This window comes from Amyelois transitella, chromosome Z (assembly GCF_032362555.1).
Source record: "Amyelois transitella isolate CPQ chromosome Z, ilAmyTran1.1, whole genome shotgun sequence".
Taxonomy (NCBI): Eukaryota; Metazoa; Arthropoda; class Insecta; order Lepidoptera; family Pyralidae; genus Amyelois; species Amyelois transitella.
This window is the reverse complement of record NC_083535.1, coordinates 12,177,005-12,201,235: the sequence shown is the minus strand read 5'-3', so window position 1 is coordinate 12,201,235 and position 24,231 is coordinate 12,177,005. Positions and strand designations below refer to the sequence as shown.

General features: G+C 37.9%; 1 protein-coding gene across 1 annotated transcript in view; it reads right to left on the bottom strand.

Moving 5' to 3' along the window:
* The window catches only part of LOC106142307 (adenylate cyclase type 6), a 200,180-nt gene that overhangs the window by 15,295 nt on the left and 160,654 nt on the right, over window positions 1-24,231 (bottom strand). The window contains exons 12-15 of the mRNA XM_060953665.1: window positions 13,926-14,047; window positions 7,120-7,212; window positions 820-966; window positions 276-434 (exon numbers count right to left, since the gene is read on the bottom strand). Of these exons, the coding sequence (XP_060809648.1) occupies window positions 276-434; window positions 820-966; window positions 7,120-7,212; window positions 13,926-14,047 (521 nt within the window). The remainder of the gene's footprint in view (window positions 1-275; window positions 435-819; window positions 967-7,119; window positions 7,213-13,925; window positions 14,048-24,231) is intronic.

The window sequence follows — 24,231 nt, the reverse complement described above, 5'->3', positions numbered from 1 at the left end:
GATATAACTTAAATTTAATTTATTGAAATGTAAAAAGACGTGATAATGTGCCCGCGAATGCCTTTTTTATGAATTTGCGCGCGCGCAGATTTAGCGCCAACAATCATATATAGAATATATATATACATATATATATATATACTACCCCGCATGGGATATAGACGTGACTATATGTATGTAGATGATGCAAAAACAGTACAGTAGTGCTCATGACAAATGAAAATAAATAGTCACTACCTACCCCTCCGGGAATATGACGTCATTATACAACTTACCCAGCAACGCCGCCGCTCTCCATGTAGTTGGCCAGGGTGACGTCATTCGACCACACATCGAACTGCCACTTGCGCAGTCCCAGCACCACGCAGTGTACCCGGCCGGTGTGGATGCCCACGCGCATGTTCACATTCACCGCCATCACCTCGCGGACCAAACTGTTAAAGATTAAATCATTTTTAAAACGTACATACATAAGTACATACATACATATAATACATATTGTCTATATCCCTTGCGCGGTAGACAGAGCCAACACAGTATTTAAAAGACTGATTGATAGGCACCAAGAGAAAAAATAATGGGACTACTTCTTCTCTTTCCACGGATGTCGTAAAAGGCGACTAAGGGATAGGCTTATAAACTTTTAGACGATGTGTTAGCAACCTGTCACTATTTGAATCTCAATTCTATCATTAAGCCAAACAGCTGAACGTGGCCATTCAGTCTTTTCAAAACTATTGGCTCTGTCTACCCCGCAAGGGATATATACCTGACCGTATGCATGTATGTATAAAGTAAAACGGAAGGTTAGGTACTCACGCAATCGCGTCAATCATGTCGAGCCCCATCTCAACGCAGCACTTGGCATGGTCGTCACGTGCCTCGGGCAGCCCGGAGACGCAGTAATAGCAGTCTCCGAGGAGTTTGATGCGAAGGCAGTGGTGCTCGGCGGCCAGGCGGTCAAATCTGTTGCCAAAATTACATGTAGGTCAGGACGGCCTCTGTGGCTCAGCGGTAGTACGCTTGTCTGTGACACCGCAGGTCCCGGGTTCGAATCCCGGCCGGGGCGTGATGAGAAAAGAACTTTTTGTGATTGTCCTGGGTCTTGGATGTTTATGTATGTAAGTATTTATTATAAAATATAGTATCGTTGAGTTAGTATCTCGTAACGCAAGTTTCGAACTTACTGCGAGGTTAACTCAATCAGTGTAATTTGTCCCGTATATATTTATATTTATTTTTTTATTTATATTTATATGAACTCTGGTAATAAATAAATATATACGGGACGAATGTGAATGAATGAATGTGGATGAAGCGAAGGAAGTATGCGCAGAGATAGTGGCAAGTGGAAAGAGGTAGTCTCTGCCTACCCCTCCGGGAAAGAGGCGTGATTTTATGTATGTATGTATATACGGGACAAATAACACAGATTGAGTTAGCCTCGAATTAAATTCGAGACTTGTGTTACTGGCCAATCTGAGAAAGTTAGTTTCGCATCACGCCCTGGCCGGGATTCGAACCCGGGACCTCCGATGTCACAGACAAGCGCACTACCGCTGCGCCACTGCGGCCGTCCAAGTAATGAGTAGCAATTTCATGTTCTAACTTCTTATAATAAAGGTGTATCGTCAACGCCCTATAAAAAAGGAGGTGATTAATACAGAATACACTTTAAAATACACGAAGTACGTAAAGGGAAACTAAAGAGAATGTTGCTGAGAGTTAAGAAAGGGTTGCGCTGTTGGACGAATATAACAACTTCGCCTTTTATACTTAAAAGCTAGTTTTATCTAAGTCTGGTAAAAATCTTGTAACACATCTGTTTTTTATCATAATAAGCTTAACTAAATAATCATTATCTATACCTACTAATATTATAAAGCTGAAGAGTTTGTTTGTTTGAACGCGCTAATCTCAGGAACTACTGGTTCGAATTGAAAAATTGTTTTTATGTTGAATAGACCATTTATCGCTATATAACATCACGGCACAACTATAAAGAGCGAAGAAATAATGGAAAATGTGAAAAAAAAACGGGGAAAAATATTCATCCTTGAGGGCTTCAATGATGCCCAAAATAACTATTCCACGCGGACGAAGTCGCGGGCACAGCTAGTTTTCAATAATTTTTCCAAAGATTATGTGGACGTTGGGACGAGACACGATAAATCGATTCTAAAACATCTGTGTACTTCATAAAAGTAAAAAAAACAAGCAGAGAATATAATATTTCACCGGTCGAAATTACCCTTGATTCGGGGAGAATGTAAAGAAAGCGAACATACAATAAGCTGGCAATAAAACAGCAGTTGGTAGGTACTACTATTTTAAATTCACCAAGATATTGGATCGTTACAGAAATTGTAACTCCATTTTACCACTTTAATATTCAACGTGGTTTATTAAATCCATAAAACGGAGCCATCTTTTCCAATAAAGACCAATCTACTTGTGTCGTTTCTTACTGGTCGGAAGGGATCCGAATGCCGTGGTCACATTGAGACATTATAAGATGTTGACTTCTCAAAAATAAAATTCGCAAAACGACAGGTGAAAATAAAACGATTCGCAAAATCACCATTTTACACCTATCTGTAAAATTGGATGCCTATGATGATCAGGCTCGGGCTCTGTCTATCCCGCAAGGGATATAGACATGACGATCTATATCAATTGCAGGGTAGACAGAGATGTTAGGCTAAATGATAGAATTGAGAGTCAAAATTGACAGTTTCCTAAGCCCAAAAGAAGAATCCCAATTTAATAAGCCCTTAGTCACCTTTAACGACATCCATGGAAAACAGATGGAGTCATCATATTCCTTTTTATATAGGTGCCGGGAACCACACGGCACTGTTTCCATGATTTTCCATAAATCTTTATGTTAATCCCAAACAACCACTTACTTTTGGTAACCCCAAGTCGTTTTGCAAAACGTACACATCGTGACCGGTACCTTAACCCCAAAATGAAGTCGTAAAAACGGTCTAAACAGGTAGGAATTAACCAGCGGCCGTTTGGCAACCGTTACCAACGCAAAATGCAACCGTTCATTGGATTACGAGCGCTTAAATAGAGTAAAGGCCTTTTCACATTGGTATATTTCTAAAACTAGTAACATTTAACAAAGATTTGTGGTATCTTTGAATTTGGATTGTTAAACTATATAATTATACTAGAGGTTGCTAGTACATCGCCTTAAAAAATTATCTCAAGTTTGTAAGCCCATGCCTTGGTCGCCTTTTACGACATCCATGAGAAGGCGATGGAGTGTTCCTATTCTTTTTTTTTTGTATTCGTGCCGGGAACCACACGGCACGGCATGGGCTATATTTTGTCCAAAATCCCTGCATACTTCTTTCGCTTCATCCACATTCATCACTCTCCTCATGCAAGCTCGTCGGTTTCTGAACTTTCGCCTTTTTGATTACAGTTCGTTCGTTTAGGCCTTTCCCTTCCAACGTTCCGCATTTTCAAATGGAACACTTCATTTTGAAAGTGCTTCCGTCCACACGGCACAAAATTCGCTCTTTTTTAACTCTTCACAGAAAATAAACTAGAGGGCGTTGTAACTTGAAAGAATTACTTCAATGACATAAATCTCCCGGCGTCAGGACTATCTCGTTACTCCGGAGTCATAAATTGAGACTGCAGTATATTGCATCGGATAGTTTACGCCTTTACGACGCATCCCAGACGTGTTCGAGAATTCTCAAAGTCCAACGTGAAATAGAGGTTCAATTTTCAAAGTGTGTCTTCATTATACGCCGTAGTTTTTTCTAGAACGACTTTGAATTATCGTATCATCAATAGAAACTACACACACATAAATGAAATCTCTTTCCCGAAGGGGTAGGTAGAGACCACATCTATCCACTTGCCACGACCCTGAATTCTTCTTTCGCATTTATAAAATGCGAAAGTAAATTTGTTAGATACCTCTTCACGCGTTATCTACTGAACTAAACTGATGCGTATATAATTAAGAATCTAGTGAAAGAAAAGGGTAAGGCTTCACCCAATTAAAACCTAAAGTTTCCGAGGGATTTAGGAAAACCTGTATTCTTTTGTAGGCGGCGCAAAATCAGCGCGTTCGAGTGGCGCAAAATCAGCGCGGCTCAAGCTGCTGGTGAAAGCAAGTATTCCATACATACATAAAATCACGCCTCTTTCCCGGAGGGGTAGGCAGAGACTACCTCTTTCCACTTGCCACGATCTCTGCATACTTCCTTCGCTTCATCCACATTCATAACTCTCTTCATGCAAACTCGGCGGTTTCGGGTACTTTTGACCTGACCCTTTACCAGGACGTCCTTAATTTGATCAAGATACGTTCGTCTAGGTCTTCCCACTCCGACCTTTCCCTCCACACTCTCCTTGTATATCTGCTTCGTAAGCAAGTATTACAATAAGACTGAAAATACTAGTTCCCATTTGCATTTTATCGCGGAGCTGTGACAGCGGGTCATCTCGTTAGCAGTAGCCGGTGTCCGTTGCTTGATGGATGGTAACCCTTACCTGATAAATACGCCTGTTGGCCCCGTTCAGGATTATGAAATATCCTATAGCTCGCATGGACGATAAATCAGCGAAAATAAAGCGGAGACCACATGGTGTGACACACGTTTAGATAGATGACATTTTTACCTGGTCGCATTTTATTTGGAAGACGAAAATCGACACATTTGCAATGTGGTCTAGGGTCATAATTTATCTTCCGATACCTGATAAAAAGCGCCTGTTCCCCGTCCAGGATTATGAAATATCCTATAGCTCGCATGGACGATAAATCAGCGAAAATAAAGCGGAGACCACATGGTGTGACACACGTTTAGATAGATGACATTTTTACATGGTCGCGATTTGTTTGGAAGACGAAAATCGACACATTTGCAATTTGGTCTACGGTCATAATTTATCTTTCGATACCTGATAAAAAGCGCCTGTTCCCCGTCCAGGATTATGTAATATCCTAGCTCGCATGGACGATAAATCAGCGAAAATAAAGTGGAGACCACATGGTGTGTGACACACTTTGAGATATAAGATTTTTTTTTTAATTTGTAAGACGAAAATCTGCCACACTTGCAGTCTGGCGTGATATGACGATTTATATTCTTTACCACGTTGAAAATGATTAAATATCTTATTGTACTTGACACATCCTCTTAATATGTAGCTGTTTTTTGGCTATATTCTATTAGGAACCAATTAGCATTATAACATATGTATATGAAGTCACGGCCAATAGCTTGTTTTCGTAAAATGCAATAGAAATAAAAATGTATACAGTCACAGCAGACAAACAACCTATAACACGGTTACTTTAACGTCCTGAAAATCAACTCTTTTTCACACTGTATTATTTAATAACTATTTTCTTTTATGTGTTTTGAAAAATTAAACTACTACTATCTTAACAGTTTTAAAGTGAACAAGTCACAGAATTCTAAAGCACACTCACATACACACACACACATTGTTCTAAAGACAGTTTAATATCTTGCAAGTAATCGAGAACGGCCATCATCAAAACGGTTTCAATTTTCCCTTGTATATGGTGCACGCGACAGGCCTGATAACTCCGAATGGCTGGCATCAAAGGCTCTGTACGTTTTAATTTATCTGCGGGCTCCCCCCTCGACGCACAGTGTGCACCGTGCTTTAATTCAGCGGACATGTAAATCAATGTTGATTTGGATCGGCCCCCGCGTAATTAGATTTCGGTCGCTGGTCGTCCGTCATGTTTAAATTGGTACTAAGCTGGTTTGATAAACGGCCGTTGACTAAACAGGGTCGGGAACTTGTAAGCATCGTAAGCTTGCCATACTCCTTCCTCGTTGTGGAGAGGTCAGTGCGTAAATTTATTTTGGGGGACGAGTAGTGTGTTACAGTCTTTAGTAAGCTAATGAGATGGTACTCGAAACGAATTAGCGCTCTTACAAAGAATTAATCTCCTCTTCTAACATACATATGTACATACATACGGTCACGTCTATATCAATTGCGGGGTAGACAGAGCCAACAGTCTTGAAAAGACTGAATGGCCACGTTCAGCTATTTGGCTTAATGATATAATTGAGATTAAAATAGTGACAGGTTGCTAGCCCATTGCCTTAAAAAAGAATCCCAAGTTTGTAGGCCTATCCCTTAGTCGCCTTTTACGACATCCATGGGAAAGAGATGGAGTGGTCCTATTCTTTTTTTCATTGGTACCGAGAACCACACAGCACCTTTTCTAACCAGGTTTCAACGTGAGTTTGACTAAAATATTAACATTTTACAGTTAAGTAAATCAGTGATTTCAGATCATGGTGAAGTATAATATAAGCCTTGTAAGATTATTTTATTCCACCTTCGTCACCACGATGGTGACAAACATTTTGAGCCAAACCTGTCCCGCCTAATTATTCTACACTTCGGTTTTATAAAGGCGTTGTGCTGGCAACCTGTCAGTTTGTCTGAATGTTGGTTACGAGTACATCTGTAGGAAGTATAGTTACAAATTTCGTAATTCCTAAAGAAGATAGAAGGAGAAAAGAGGAGAGAAATAATCAGTTTAAAATCACAATATGCCAAAACCATGGCAACCGTTGCTATGGCGTATAACAAGAAGGTTGCCTATACATCATTAAGCTATCCACCTTTTTGTGGGTTTTCAGTCTTTTCGAGTCGATAAGTACTGAGTTTGTTTAATTGGAGTTACAGAAGTTTAAACATAAACATCAATATATATATATAAAAAGAGAATGACTGACTGACGTATCAACGCACACCCCAAACCGCTGGGTCTAGAGACTTGAAATTTAGGGTGTAGGTTCTTTATGTAGTCATGGGGTGGACTGAGAGAGGAATTCCCGAAATTCCCGCGGGAACAGAAATTCCTTTTGACGATGGCGGAGCCGAGGTGTCTTCAAGTCACTACATAGTATAAAACAAAGTCGCTATTTTAGTCTGTTTGTCTGTATGCTTAAATCTTTATAATTACGCAACGGATTTTGATGCGGTTTTTTGTAACAGGTAGAGTGATTCAAGAGGAAGGTTTTTATGCATATTTTTTTCCGAATTTTGCACCCGTGCGAAGCCGGGGCGGGTCGCTAGCATGATATAAATTACCTGGCAAAGAGTTCGTTGAGCAGGCGGACCAGCTCCTCAGCGGTGCACTGGTCCGACAGCGATGTGAAGCCGCAGATGTCCGCAAACAGAATGCTGCAAAATCAAAATTTTATTATTCAGAAAATAGGCCATCGCAGGCACTTTTTTACGTCATTTTACATTAAAAAAAAATTAATTTAAGTTGTAAATGGTCAGGTCAAGAGTACCAGAAACCGTCGAACTTGCATGAAGAGAGTTATGAGAGGTGTACACGGATCGTGGCAAGTGGTAAAAGGTTGTCTCTGCCTACCCCTCCGGGAAAGAGGCGTGATTTTATTAGGTATGTATGTATGTAAATTTAAGTTACCTATATCCAATAGTGCCGTGTGGTTCCCGGCACAGAGCCAACACTGTTGTTGTCTTTTCAATACTGTTGGCTACCACGCAAGGAATATAGACGTGATAATATGTATGTATGATAGTGTATTCTAATTTATCCCTAAACGAATAAATCGACAATAAGACCCGTGTAAACATTTGCGTGCGTGATCACCGACGGGCCGGCGCGTGCCCGGAATGTGATGCGACTCGGTGCGATCCGGTGCGACCCGATGCGACCCGGTGCGACCCGGATAAGCCGGTAAACAGCCCAACACATTGGTCGCAGTGCAATCGTTTTGTGTGACATATTATGTTTCGATAAAGTGCAATTAGCGTCTATATATCCATACAGAGATGAATGTATGCAGAGATCGTGGCAAGTGGAAAGAGGTAGTCTGTGCCTACCCCTCCGGGAAAGAGGCGTGATTTTATGTATGTATGTATGTATATCCATACATATAGCCGTCCATACATAATACACATGTGCCGTGTGGTTCCTAGCAACAATAGAAAAAAGAATAGGACCACTCCATCTCTCTCCCATGGATATCGTAAAAGGCGATTAAGGGGTAGGCTTATAAACTTGGGATTCTTCTTTTAGGCGATGGGCTAAAAACCTGTCATTATTTAAATCTCAATTTTATCTTAAACCCAAATAGCTGAACGTGGCCTATCAGTCTTTTCAAGCCTGTTGGCTCTGTCTACCCCGCAAGGGATATAGACGTGATTATATGTCTTATATGTAGACATATAGCCAACACAGTCTTGAAAAGACTGATAGGCCACGTTCAGCTGTTTGGCTTAGTGATAGAATTGAGATTGAAATAGTGACAGGTTGCTAGCCTATTGGTCGAGCCTGTCGAAAGAACAAGACGCGATTTTATGTATGTCTGTATGTATATTATATTTAAGATTCACTGCCTACGTTTCAAAGTAAACGCCCAGTAAATTGTCGAACGAACTACTTGTAACGTTTTCAGCTAACAGTTTATATTGTTCGAGTGAATTGTGCAAGTAGATTGACGAGTGGGCTTTAATTAAACTCGTAACTGTAATGATGCTAATCCTAGTAGGATATTATAAATGCAAAAGTTTGTATGTCAGTATGGATGTTTGTTACTCTTTCACGAAAAAACTACTGAACCGATTACGATGAAATTAGGTAGGTAGGTAGCTGAAGACCCAGAATAACATAGGCTTCTTTTTTTCCCGGAGTTCCCGCGAGATTGATAGGGTTTCCATGCGGACGAAGTTGCGGACGGCCTCTAGTTTACCATAAAAACGGGATTTAATCGATAGACTTATAACAACAACTATCACCAAAATAAAAATATTAAAAATAACATTGATAAATTATGCAGAAATCGTAGAAAAATAAATAAATAAATAAATAACACAGATTGAGTTAGCCTCGAAGTAACTTTTGACCTGACCCTTTACCTTTATAAACAAACTATATAATATAAATATATACGGGACAAATTACACAGATTGAGTTAGCCTCGATGTAAGTTCGAGACTTGTGTTACGAGATAAAAACTCAACCGATACTATATTTTATAATAAATACTTATAAACAGACCCAGGCCAATCAGAAAAAGTTCTTTCCTCATCAAGCCCTGGCTGGGATTCGAACCCGGAACCTCCGGTGTCACAGACAAACATACTACCGCTGCGACACAGAGATCATTCTAAAAAAATAATTAAGATAATCAAAAAAAATTATCTTTTTAAAGTCAGTACTATACTGGGAAATCAGGATGTATAATAAATATATTTGGTATAAGTAACATATCGGGAAATTAGGATGTAATATAATTATAATAATTGGTGGTACATATGTATTTTGGACGGCTTACGTTTTTATTGTTTCCAAAAAAAAAAAAATCATTTTCAACGCCTTTATCTCTTAAATGGCCTTAAATGACATGACTTTGAAGGTCACGTTTAGCTGGATGGCGTCATAAAGGATTCAGAGATTTGTTAGCTCAATGCTTATTTATACTTGCCTAGTGTAAACTTATTATCGAATACAATTAGAAGCGTCATAATTAACGTGTGATTCAACAAATATGGCGTGAAATAGATAATTAGAGGCATGTTTGGTTTAATTTACGAAACAGAGGGTGGAAATCGAACAATTAATTAATGCGGGGTTCGTATGCCAATTACTATTTTCGGTTAATTATATCAAAGAAAATACCGTGTGAAGCTCTAAATAAGATTTTACGAAAGACGAACGAACCTTTGATTTGCCACAGAAATGAACCTTCAATTAACTCCCAATATTTCTATTGTATATAGTCCATTGCTTTAGGTACGAAGTAAAGATAAATAAATAAAAAGTCTTTATTGAACAAATTTTTTTTAAGTCAGAAGAATAGCGATCAGAATTCTATGTAAATATGAAAGTAGTTATATAAATTGCCTACGAAATGATACTGTCACTCTAAGGAGAAATATAAAAATCCATCGGCTTTTTATACAATTGGTACATATATATATTATAAATAAAAATTGTAACATGTTGCGAAAAATGCTCAAATTAGGAAAGGTAGGACTTTTTTACAAAACGAATTTCAACAATGGCTGTACATTGAAAATAACCAATTTTTATTTTGTCAGAGAGGTATGATGGCATCTCAATAAACGAACTTTTCACAAAGCAATTTGTAAAACAATGCTTTTTTTTGTGTTCGCGTACTTTTCAAAGGTTTATTCAAAATGCCAATACGAAAAACGAAATGGAAAAATTAACGCGATTTTTTTGTTTTTTTTTTCTTTTTGTTTGAATAACATGCCAGCATTTTTTTAAGTTGTTGTATATTATTCCGTTTGTTTGTCGTTGAGAGGTTTGAAAATAGAATTTTTACACGGATATCTTTGAATCAGTCATAAACACGAATAGAAATATGGTAAAAAAGATTTTCTAAACGGATTTCATTTGTATCTATTCCATTATTAAAAAAAATATGTTATGTCTAATAATTAGAATTATGTCGGTGGCTCGCGAAATTATTGATGCTTATACATATGTAATACTGCAAAACTTCATCGACTGATGATTTAAAAAAAATTGTACCATGTTATACTTAATACTTTTCTTACATCTTGCAATAAGAAGATCTAATAAAAGCGAACGATCGAGCAAACGATCTTTATTGTAACACGAATTTAATTAAATAATTAGATATTCACCACTCGAAAAACACAAAAGAAGGATTAAAGTATAGACAATAAAATTTTATTAGAAATCCATACCAATGCAAACAGCACGACTACTGACATGGTATTGACATGATGTTGTTCGCATTCACTTGACCTGTCCCCTGGCTAACTGTAATTGAGAGTGGGGTGTCGGACACCGCTGACGGCTCTCAAGTGAGCTCTGACACGACATCTGTACACTGTCATGTTTTGTTATTCAAAGTGGATGTTGTTTTATTTTTTTGCAGCGATACGAGGGATTCGAATGTACTATTGCTTTTTTTTTTGGAGGTTTTTTTAAGGTTTGGTTTTGTTAGTGTAGTAACGTGGCATTTCAGTGTTTTTAGGACTGTTGGCTCTATACACCCCGTAAGAGATAAAGACGTTATTAAATGTATGTACGCGTTGTTTGTTTCGTTGTTATCTTTACGATAGGAATTAAGTTGATTGAGAATCATTTTGTTTCTGCCGCATGTGTTTGTTATGGATAATTTGATAAATCTGTTTGTTTTCTTTATATTTTTGGTTTGGTCATTTAACCCCTATCATCACACTGAGCTGTGTAGGGATCGTCAAAATTGAAGTCACTGTCTACCCCTTCGGGGTAAGAGGCTTTATATGCTTCTGGTGTTAGTACCGGTTGTGTTCTCACTTCTCCGGAGAATAACCGGGTGCTTTTACGACCATGACTCCGGATTGGTTTTGTGTGATTGTTTTGGTTTGGAGTCAGGTTTTTACAAAGCGCGACAAAGATTTGATCTCCACAACCTTTGCAGGGGAATATATGTCAAGGGAATGAAGAATCTGTCCCTACCCCTCCGGGAAAGATGCGTTATTATATTTATGTATTTATAAAGTAATTCAATCCCTCTCCGTACATATGTAAATTTCACAAAACACTTAACTATTCATTTTAAGATACAGTTAATAAACTACGAGTTACATATTTTAACAATGCTAACGTCAACTCAACTAGACCGCAGATGTTAATAACGCATAGTTAATGAAATCAACTTTGAACAAGCTATACAAAGGTTTTAGCTATGATGAATATTTGTAGTTGAAATCCGGGCAATCCTCTTAGGAAATTATACAATGGAAACTGGGGATGCATCTGCTTTTAGAGTTGGGAGATTCGACTGAATTTTAACTGACAATGCAAGCCAAGCTAATAGGATCTAGGGTCTTGAAGTTATAAGGGCTTTTGATCGTCATAATGCTGAATTCTATTCAGCTTACGAAACCACGTTTAGATATTTTCTGCTGGAGCATTTATCCTTAAGTTCACAAGTGGTAACTTAATTGATTCGAGAACTTTTTTTTTAAACTATTCCATTCTATTTATATAATTGGGGTTCCGTAAGTCCGTGTAGCACAATTTAAAAAAAAAAAGAATACGACCTTTCCTTCTCTTTCCCATGGATGTCGTAACAGGCGACTAATATCACCTTTTACGACGTCCACTGGAAAGATATGGAGTGCTTTTATTTTAATATGACATAAACCACACTACACTTTAAAAAAAGAAATTTGTTTAATATAACAAAGAAATAAAGAAAAAAAAAACAACAGTGCTACTACAAAGAACATTCTCGAATTTACTTTTTAAATATGAAAAGCACAGATTGGCCGACTGGAGCGATGCGTCAAAATGAAACGTTACGACTTCCAAGTTTGCGTTAACTAAACTACGTTCTACCCTATACACCCGAGTCACATAATTTTCCTAAAAGGTTTCTGATAGCGGAACTAATAAGAGAGAGCTACATTGGCTGAGTAGCGCGGCGTAGGATGCAAAATATTGGAAATATTGTGAAGGGGACCGGAGTATGGTAATCATTGAGGGTACGATTGAGGTAGAAATAAGGTTTTTTTTTTATGATGAATAAGGAAAATAGAACAAACTATCCCTACTCACTACATCAATAAATTCACATGACGCGATATGTATATGTGTAGGTAGGTATGTATGTCTTGTGAATTTATTGATGTAGTATAGTAGGTATACTAGAAATTTAGTTTCGTCTGCAGATAGAGACGTACTTTTTATTTTTGAATAGTATGCTGAGAGTTATACAAACATATATATAGTCACGTCTATATACCATTGCGGGGTAGACTGATTCAACAGTCCTGAAGAGACTGATAGGCCACGTTCAGTTGATTGGCTTTATAATAGAATTGCGCTTCAAATAGTGACAGGTTGTTAGCCCATCGCCTGTAAGAAGAATCCCAAGTTTATGAGCCTATCCCTTGGTCGAGAGATGGAGTGGTGTTATTTTTTTCATATTGGTGCCGGGAACCACACGGCAGAATCTCGATTCTATCATTCAGCATAACAGTTGAACGTGGCCTATCAGTCTTTTAAGACTGTTGGCTCTGTCTACCCCGCAAGGGATATAGACGTGAAAAATATCTTCTCAGTTTGTTGTAAAGTCATAATGTATGAGAGATCTAGCGGTCAGAACTACATCCGTGTAAGGAAGCCACTCTGAAATATTACTTCACGGAGAGATGATAATATCAGTAGTATACATATTGAATAGACGAGATGAAAAGGACCTTAAGTTTTCGCGGAACTCATATACATATAAACATATATATACATATAAACGTTGATCACTCAATACATTTGCAGTAGTTTCAATGCGACTTCGAAATACAGTAAGGAACGATGGTTATTGAGATTCAAACAGTGGAAGTGCTATGGAATCTAGCTGTGCCCGCGACTTCGTTCTCGTGGAACACTTATTTTGAGCATCATTGAAGCCCTCAAGGATGAATAATTTTCCGTGGATTATTTTCACATTCTCCATTATTTCTTCGTTCCTTATAGTTGTAGCGTGATGTTATATAGCCTAAAGCCTTCCTCGATAAATGGTCTATTCAACACAAAAAGAATTATTCAATTCGAACCATTATTTCCTGAGATTAGCGTGTTCAAACAAACAAACAAACTCTTCAACTTTATAATATTAGTATAGATTAAGATAATTACGTACGAACGAATCTAAATTCTATCATTAAACCAAATAGCTGAACGTGGCCATTCAGTCTTTTCAAGACTGTTGGCTCTGTCTACCCCGCAAGGGATATATACGTGATTATATGTATGTATGTATGTTTATTTGTTTGTTACCTCTTCACGGGTAATCTACTGAAACAATCTTGTCAAAATTTTGTGACCATATGTATATATGTATGTATGTATGTATGTTTGTATGTATGTAATTAAGTACCTGACGTTCTCATATCGCTGAATGTAGATCTTGTGGAACTGCTCCTGGCGCGGTTGATTGGCGATGTCGGCCTTCATCTCCACGGCCACGTGGCGGGGCAGCACAGACAGCAGGAGACGCTCCTGGACAGAATGACACACATCATAGCTGGTAACAAACTATAGAGGGTTTCGGCTTTAATGGCAACTTTTTCTTATTGGCCTGGGTCTTGGATGTTTATCTATATAAGTATTTATTATAAAATATAGTATCGTTGAGTTAGTATCTCGTAACACAAGTTTCGAACTTACTTCGAGGCTAACTCAATCAATATTTATATTTATATTTATTTATATTTAATCATTTAGGTGCTGCTTTCTGATTCGTGAACTCTGGGCACAAGCGTCTCGGGTTCGCCTCCAACTGGCCTTAAAACCGTGCCGTGTGGTTCCAGGCACCAATACAAAAAAAAAAAAGAATAGGACCACTACATCTGGTTCCCATGGATGTCGTAAAAGGCGACTAAGGGATAGGCTTACAAACTTGGAATTCTTTTTTAGGGCGATGGGATAGCAACCTGTCACACATTTGAATCTCAATTCTATCATTAAAAACAACAGCTGATCGAAGCTTAATATTGATCTTTCCGAGGCTGTTGGCTCTGTCTACCCCGTAAGGGATATATAGACATCTCATATTAGCGTATTAGTTTTGGTCTTAACGTGTATTATCGATACAAAATAGTAACGGATAGAATTCTGTAATTGAAATATATTAGTGAAAATCGATATAGGAAATTTATCAACCTAAGTCTAATAGACGCTCTAATTCCATCTGTCTGTATGTTTGTACTCGCATCACGAATTCGTGACTAGAATTAAGTCTATTAATCCGATTTGAAAGCGGTTTTCTCAGATGTCTTAGGTTTGGTTAAACTTTAAAACTGGCATCAAAAAACAAATTGTCCCTTCCCTACTCTAACTCTAAGGGACATAACCATTGTATTCGTCCGTATTTTCAGTAATTTTTTACGGCGAACTAAGTCGCGGGCAACAGCTACAGTGTTCACATGAATCCGAATTGAATCCCTGCACATAACCAATGATGCTAATAGGCAATTCGGCATAACGGGCACTCTCTGATCACATTTGACCGACTGATTCACTCGCAAAGGCGGATTAAGGTACACGGGGAATGTGCAAATGGAGATTCCATTATTGGATGTACACTGTACGGACTGTAGAACCAGTACGGACATACATACATGTAAACATAAAATCACGCCTCTTTCCCGGAGGGGTAGGCAGAGACTACCTCTTTCCACTTGCCACGATCTCTGCATACATCCTTCGCTTCGTCCACATTCATAACTCTCTTCATGCAAGCTCGGCGGTTTCGGGTACTTTCGACCTGACCCTTTATCAGTACGGACATGAGCTAGTAACAAACTATAGAGGGTTTTGGATTTAATCATTAAGGTGCTCCTTTCTGATGCGTAAACTCTGGGTACCAGCGTCTCGGGTTTACCTTCAACTAGCTTTAAAACCATGCCGTGTGGTTACCGGCACCAATACAAAAAATAATAGGACCACTCCATCTCTTTCCCATGGATGTCGTAAAAGGCGACTAAGGGAAAGGCTTATAAACTTGGGATTCTTCTTTTAAGCGATGGGCTAGAAACCTGTCAACCTTTGAATCTCAATTCTATCATTAAGCCAAATAGCTGAACGTGGCCATTCAGTCTTTTCAAGACTGTTGGCTCTGTCTACCCCGCAAGGGATATAGACGTGACCATATGTATGTATAGGTATGTATGTATGTAGCTTTAAAACGTGGTTTCGTGAATTTAGCGCCACTAAGAATACTGGTTAACATATCCGATATGAATATGAATTCACGTTAATATATCCACAACCAAAAAAAAAAAAAGAAAAACACTAATATTTACAATAGTGTGCATCGACCCTTAAGGCAAAAGCTACTCAAAATACGTTCCATATACGAGCGAAATTCAGCAACTGAAGGGTTTAAGGAGATTATCTTCTGTATCAGCGGCGTTGTGTTCGCAAATACCGAATTGCAATGCTCCAGGTAAACAGATTCGCTGAACTCATCCACTGAAGGACTCATTACTAAAGCGTAGCAACGAGAAGTTAATTTAATATCCTCCATTTTGCAGTCTCGATTAAATCAGAACGAATTGTTGAGGTAAAGGAGTTGAGTGCTGCAAATTTTTAAACAGCGTTTAAAGAAATAATGCTAGAAAATTTAAATATCCGAGTGAAGGTATTTTTTTTTTTATTTGCGCGGATTAACTAAAACCCTTGTCAGACAAAAGGCATCGTTGTGCTTTTAAGGTTAACAATTTTCAACGTGTAAAAATGACATAGGGTTTTGTTAAAGTCTCAGATTACTTATTACATACTTATAGGCCTTACAGCCATCATTAAGACTATCGTTCACCATCAGCTGAACGTGGACTTACACCCTTTTCAATATGTTGGCTCTGTCTAACCGGTGAGAGATAATACATACATACATAAAATCACGCCTCTTTCCCGGAGGGGTAGGCAGAGACTATGATTACGACATATATTATTAATTATGCACACAAACCAATGCCTTTCTTTACATTTTCCTAAATGAGTGAGGGATAAAGACGTAATTATTATAATTTTTTTTGTATCTGGCAATATATATGGGCCCTTCCAATAATAACGTGGTAGACAGATCAGAGATTCTATTCTAAGTATAATTTAATATTGTGAAGTTGACGTTGTTGAAGAAAATGCTGCAGTGCAGTTTGTTACCGCTTCTTCTGCACTGACGCCTTGGAAGCGGCAGTAAACTTAGTTTTTAAGTAATTTAATTGACGTCAACCAATGTTGTTAAACCATACGACAATTATTAAGCGATATATAGTATCCTATATTAATGAATAAAAATTTTGAATTTTGAAATTTGAATTTTTGAATTTGACAGAGCCAATAGTTTCGAAAATACTGCAAACGCACGTTAACTTGGACAGTTAAGTGATGGAGTTGAGACCTATATACAGTGACTGTGTCAGGTCATCGCCTAAAAGAAGAATCCCATGTTTATTAAACCAGTATTTTATTCTATAAAAACCCTTGTTTAGGCTTCTCACACCCTATTTTTTACGGATGTTTGTGAAAATGACGAATGACTTTCCTGGTGAATGATCTTTTTCAGATTGACGTGGGTCTTGGGTGTTTTGCCATTACATTGTTATTTGTTAGAAAATGCGATATCCTTGAGTTAGTTTCCCATATCACACGTCTCGAATATACTTTGAAGCAGCTCAATTTGAGTGATTTATATTTTTTTTTGGGGTCAAATTACGAGTTATTTTTACAACACTGGAGGGCAAACTTTAAGTGACTAGTTTACGAAAAATATATAAAATTATTAACTATTGTTTTTTTTTTGTTCTGTTCTGTGTTCTTGAAAGTTATAAAAAAATAAATGCTGTTCACAAAATATGTTCGCAAAATATGTTTTTTCTGTCTATCTCTCTGTTACTGGAACTCTGTCTGTTACTGGAGAATATATATGTATATATATTATTAATTAGGTATAGAAACCAATGTCTTTCTTTACGTTTTCCTGTCGTGGGCCTATTGGAAGGAATTTCTCTAGAAATAAGAAGTGGTCTTAAACTAAATTTCTCTTTAGTTTAAGTTCTATTCTCATTATTTTTCCTTGATGTACATAGATATATAAATAAAAACAGCCTAGCATTGCCATCTTTATCGGGGTTAAAGTGGCACACTGAAGAAATCTTAACTCGAAAGATGACATGGTAACCGAAATATTTATAACAAGAAATTACTGAGGCGAGTTGAAGACTGACATCTCAATCTCGGACCCGAAAGCATAGCTGCGAATGGTGAAAACGGGAACACGCATAGATGTTAGTGTGAGAGATTCTTCATGTGTGTCTTGGGCTTTATTCTAAAATTGATCTGATCGGTTAAATTTCGAACACGAGAGTACTTACGCGCGTTATATGCGGGATTAATTACACGTTACAAATTTAGGCAGGCATTAACGTGAGACATCCATGTTTGAGAAACTCGGCTGTGTTATCTATGAATTATACATCTAAGGTATTTTGATAAAATTGAGACGTAAATTTTTGACACAGTAAGCACGTTATATTGCCTGATTGATGCTTTAATAATCGTTATTATACTGGTTTGGAGATTTGAGGATATGATGAATTAAGTATAAGTGTTAATATTATATTTGCGCTGTTTTATGATTGTAAGTATACGAGTATGTTTGGGACTAGGATATTCATCTTGTGCAGCTTTTACCATGATCCTAAATGGATTAAGTTCCCCTGCAAAGCGTGTGAAAGTCTACGCGAGTCACTTGGTGTAAAAAAACCCAATCCAGTAACAAAATCGCACCTTAAGCCCTCTGTAAAGTCGAAAATTCCAAAAAAAGAGGTTGTAATTTTCACTCAATTTCGTAGATTTTATTTAAAATAGGCTGTGCGCCGCCCGTTGGCGGCCAATCAGGTCGTTATTCAGGTGCTCAAATGGGTTTACAGTCCTTCGCTTTCGAGGCAGATTTACGATTTGGTGCGGAAAATATTGCGGGGGAAATGAAAATGAGCGCAGACGCCGCCGTCGCTAAAGTGTAAAAGCACACCGTTTACAGCTTTTTATTCAAAATTAGGAAGGTATATTAAATTCAAATATCTGCACGAATAAATCTAATTGCCGCATGGTTCCAGTAGCACCAGTACAAAAAAGAATAGGATAACTCCATTTCTTTCCCGTGGATGTCGTAAAAGGCGACTAAGGGATACGCTTACAAACTTGCGATTCTTTTTTTTTAGACGATGGGCTAGCGACCTGTCACTATTTGAATCTCAATTCTATCATCGAGCCGAACAGTTGAACGTGGCTTATCAGTATTTTAAGACTGTTGGCTCTGTCTGCCCAGCAAGGGATATGGACGTGAATATACGTATGTATATATATCAAAACGACCTATATATATATAATAGGGTATAGCTTGTGGATATTAGACCTTCCCATATCACAAACGGGCTCCGGGGTCCACCCTTATTAACAAAAAAACCACAAAATAAATGTGACTAAGCCAGTCCTTGTGAGAATGAAGATATTTTTGGCGTCCGGAGAAAAATAAAAAAAGAAATCGAGAAAATATACGACACGAAGACCAAGGAGAAATCCATTTTTTTTTAAACTGACGCCATGAAAATAATAGCCGGCAATCCGTAGCCGCGCTCAATGGTAGCCTGTATGCGACCATGCGTGCTTCTATGCACAGATTGCTGTGGTTGTACCCGGCCACAGTATAAGGTAATGTCAGTACGTTGACATCTATCCAGATTGCAATATTAAATCTAGCTTTTTTCACGCGAGCGCGAAACTAGCGCCACATACACGCACGAAGTAAGCAACAAACCACTTTACAAAATAATTCCGGGTTTTTTTGGCGAATCTCACAGGAACTATATTTTTTACCGGGATGAAAATTATTCAATTTCAAGAATGAAGAAAATCATGAAGAAGTGACCAAATTAGATGGGATAGGATTAGTAACTGAGAGATGTCTTTGCTTGAAAGATATCGAGCGAAAAACTATCGCTGTTTTTCGCACGATGAAAACGACTTAGCGCGTGCCTAGCTTCGGAGGTTGGTTTAGATAAATCAGGTTTTTACACGAACCTATTTCAATTCCACTTTCGCATTCTATGCAAGATGACCCAGTAATCTGACTGACTAACACAAGTTTCCTGACTACGTTTTTCTTGCCGTAATTAAAAGTTCAGGTATGTAGGTATATTTCCGAGAAAATTCATTTTTATACCACGATTGAGGAAATAAAGGGAAAAGTACCTATCTGACCTCCGTGACCACACATGTAGACTTATTTACTGCTGTCTAGTATAAATAATGAAACTGAAATAACAACGAGCCGGTTATTGAAACATTGTAAATGCAGAAAGCAGTATTTTTTCATGCGTACCACCTACTTTGTATTTTTCTCTAATGAAAAACACACAGTACTTATAAGAGGGAGTTAAAATATATTATTTGCTAGAACATTTTTACATATTGTTATATACTGATTGTTAAATGATACATACATACATATGTTCACGTCTATATCCCTTGCGGGGTAGTCAGAGCCAACAGTCTTGAAAAGACTGACCGGCCACGTTCAGCTATTTGGCTTAATGATAGAATTGAGATTTAAATAGTGACAGGTTGCTAGCCCATCGCCTAAAAAAGAATCCCAAGTTTGTAAGCCTATCCTTTAGTCGCCTTTTACGACATCCATGGGAAAGAGATGGAGTGGTCCTATTCTTTTTTGTATTGGTGCCGGGAACCCCACGGCACTTAAATGATGTTCTTTGTACAGTAAATGTGACTATATTTGAGTGTATTGAAAAGGCGCATCCTGGGCTCTTCTACAGAGAGGTGAGGATGATGAATAGAATAGAATAGATTTATTTTCGAATTTGGATACAAGGTATCACTTATTGACGTCACATCACTTAAATCTAATTATAACTACTACCGCTTCAACAAAGCGCATGTGTAGAAGAAGCGGCGGAACAAACTACACTGCAGCATTATCACTGGACGTGATGTGACCGGGTCTAACGGCCGGAGGAAGAGGGAAAATGTAATGAAATGTATTAAAATTTATTTAATTGTTGTAATAAGTAAGTCTTTTACAAAAATCTCTTTCCTTATGTACTCTACGCCTAAACTTTCGGGAGAGAATCGTGATATAATATAATATCTACATCTTTTAAGAATGAAATTAATTAATTAAACATGTGGTTCTCGGCACCAACAGAAAAAAAGGACCACTGCATCTCTTTCCCGGTGGATGTCGTAAAAGGCGAATAAGGGATAGGCTTATAAACTTGGAATTCTTCTTTTAGACGACAGCTAGCAACCTGCCACAATTTGAATCTCAATTCTATCATTAAGCAAAACAGCTGAACGTGGCCTATCAGTCTTTTTAAGACTGTTGGCTCTGTCTACCCCGCAAGGGATTAGACGTGAAAATATATATTTATACATGTATGAAAAATGTTGTATGTAAGTAGTACATGTATGATAAGACTTAAATGTCTCGCGTCATCACGTGCCTAACACACTACAATCTAATTAAATCCACTACTGTCATTGGTCCCCCTTTCTCGCTCAACGCGTCACTCGCCGGACGATTTTCCATTGTCTCCGCTGTGATTGGCGCGCATGGTGGTGACGTGGCCACCAGACGCAATAACGCTCCAATGAGTAACCATTTGTGAAACAATTTGCCGTTCCGAATTCGAATTTCCGAATTAGGCAGAGACCCATGTTAATTTAATGATTTGTTTGGTTTGGTATAGATAGATAGTCGTGATAATGCAAAACAAATAACACAGATTTAGCTTACTAACCCGAAGTGACTTCCAGATACGAGTATTATGCCGAATACTTAATTCTTCTTCTTAAATTTAAAAGCTAACTCTTGTCGGTGGAGTTAAGTGGAGCGTCCTCCATTCATCTCTTTTCTCTGTTATTTCTTTTTTTTTATCAGTATGTCGTAACGTCAAATAAAAATAATAAATTATTAACACAAAATTTTACGAGGTGAAATTGTCTAGATAAATATTTTAGACCTAAGCCAATTAAAATAAAATAAGTATTCATGTTGATTTGATCAAAAATACAATTTAACCCCGATCACGTTATAATAAAAAGCTTCTCTTCCCCGTGGATGTCGTAAAAGGCGACTAAGGGATATGCTTATAAAGTTGAGATTCTTCTTTTAGGCGATGGGCTAACTGTCACTATTTGAATCTCAACTCTATCAATAAGCCAAACAGCTGAATGTGATCATTCTTATCAAGACTGTTGGCTCCGTCTAACCCGTAAGGGATGTAGACGTGATCAAATGTATGTATGTTTGTATAAATGTTGTACAATTTTTACCCAGGAATTCTAGCCAAAAACCTCATATAAAATTAATACAACTTTTTTAAGGCCGTCCTCCAAATAGTCTCGATTTATATGCGTTGTCGAGATATCAATAAACATAAGGAAATGATCCGTGTGGTTCCCGGCACCAATACAAAAAAGAAAAGGACCACTCCATCTCTTTCCCATGGATGTCGTAAAAGGCGACTAAGGGATAGGCTTATAAAATTGCGATCCTTTTTTTTTTTAGGCGATGGGCTAGCAACCTGTCACTATTTGGATCTCAATTCCATCATTAAGCCGAGCAGCAGAATGTGGCCATTCAGTCTTTTCAAGACTGTTGGCTCCGTCTAACCCGTAAGGAATAAAGACGTGATTATATGTATGTATTACTCAAAAATTCTAGCTAAAAAAAACCTCATATAAAATTAACAATTTTTTTAAGCCCGCTTAGAGGAGCTGTCTCGATTTATATCCGTTGTCGAAATATCAATAAACATAAGGAAAACGTAGTATAAAACCTTGCAGTATCGCTGAGGACACATGCTAGACTGATCACAAGTAACGAGATACTAACGGGAGGTACACTACACACGTGTCACTAATAAATCTGAAAATAGTCCCATTTTATGAGCATGGGGTTCCACTTGCCGTCACCCGTTATAAATTTATGGCTATGTCCAGAGTCATAATGTACGTAAGTACGTATGCAAATCTGATACAGATCTGATCCTACATATATTCACGTCTATACCCCGTGCGGGGTAGACAGAGCCAACAGTCTTAAAATACTGATAGGCCACGTTCAGCTATGCAAATTAGGATTCGCAATAATCTGAGTAAGTAAGTAATATAGTCTGTTGACTGAAAAGGTCTCGAGTTTGATTCTCCGTCAGGCTGTAATGTACGTACATACATATACATATAATAATCACGTCTTTCTCTCTTGTTGGGTAGACAGGGTGATTGCCGGCACCAATGAAAAAAGAACTGGGACCACTCCATCTCTTTCCTATGGATGGCGTAAAAGGCGACTAAGGGACAGGCTAAATTCTTCTTTTAGTCGATGGTCCAGCATTAAAGTGGCCCGCAAATCAGTATTTTCAAGACTGTCAGCTCTGTCCAATCCGCAAGGGATATGGACGAGATTATATGTGTGTATACATTCAGAAATAGGTAGGTATTGATAAACTGTGTTTACCAACTCAATTTCAATGGCGATCAATACCGAAAGCTATATTGGACATTTGACATTGAAGAAATTACAAGATAATTAAGTTTAACGTTTAATTAAATAATGGATGTCGTTTCAATGACATTTAAAAAAATTTTAATTGCTTATCAAGGTTGATATTCCAATATGGGTATTACCAAGGAAACATACATGCACACATATGGTCACATCTATATCTCTTGCGGTGTATACAAATCCAAAAGTTATGAAAAACTTCTTTAAAGAGTCTTGTAAGGTCACGTTCAGCTAGATAAATGCTTAGCTAATACTTAGATGGAATTGAAATTCAAATAGTGATAGGTTGCTAGCCCATCACATACAACAGGAATCCTAAGTTAAAAACCTATCCCTTAGTCTTTTATGCGATGGGCTAGCAACCTGTCACTATTTGAATCTCAATTCTATCATTAAGTCTAAAAGCAGCTCAGTCTTTTCAAGACTGTTGGCTCTGACTACCCCACAAGGGATAAATACGTGATTATGTGAATGAAATATGAATGAATTAATGCACATTACAGATCGCTGTATTTTTTTCGTTTATTATATTAAGCATGTTTTCTTCGTATGTGCCGTGTGGTTTCCGGTACTTTAGACCACCACCACATCTTTCCTACGGATGTCGGGATTTCCTAAGGAAACGCTTATAAGGCTAGCAACATATCACTATTTGAATCGCAATTTTATTTCAAGCTAAACAGCTGAACGTGGCCTTTCAGTGTTTTCAAGACTTTTGGCTCTGTCTACCCCAAGTAAGGCGCAAATCCCTGCAAGGGACATCAACGTGACGATACCTATGTATGTATGTATGTAATAAGGAAATAAAGTCAAAATATTAACACTTCACAGCGTCTTCTAGTTGAAGGGATGCAAATTGTTACAAAGTGAACTAAGATAAGTGCACAAACTTAAGTGCAGTACGGCCAGTAAAGCGAAGTGCAATTTCATAACAGTTTCGATTCACAAAGGCACTTGTACTGAACTGTATCTTCAAAAGTTTAAAACATTATTGAAGTAGGAATAGGTACATGGCTCTTGACGGCTTCTCAAACAGCGCGCTGAAACTAACAAAGTTTTATGTCGACGGCCTCTGTGGCGCAGCGGTAGTACG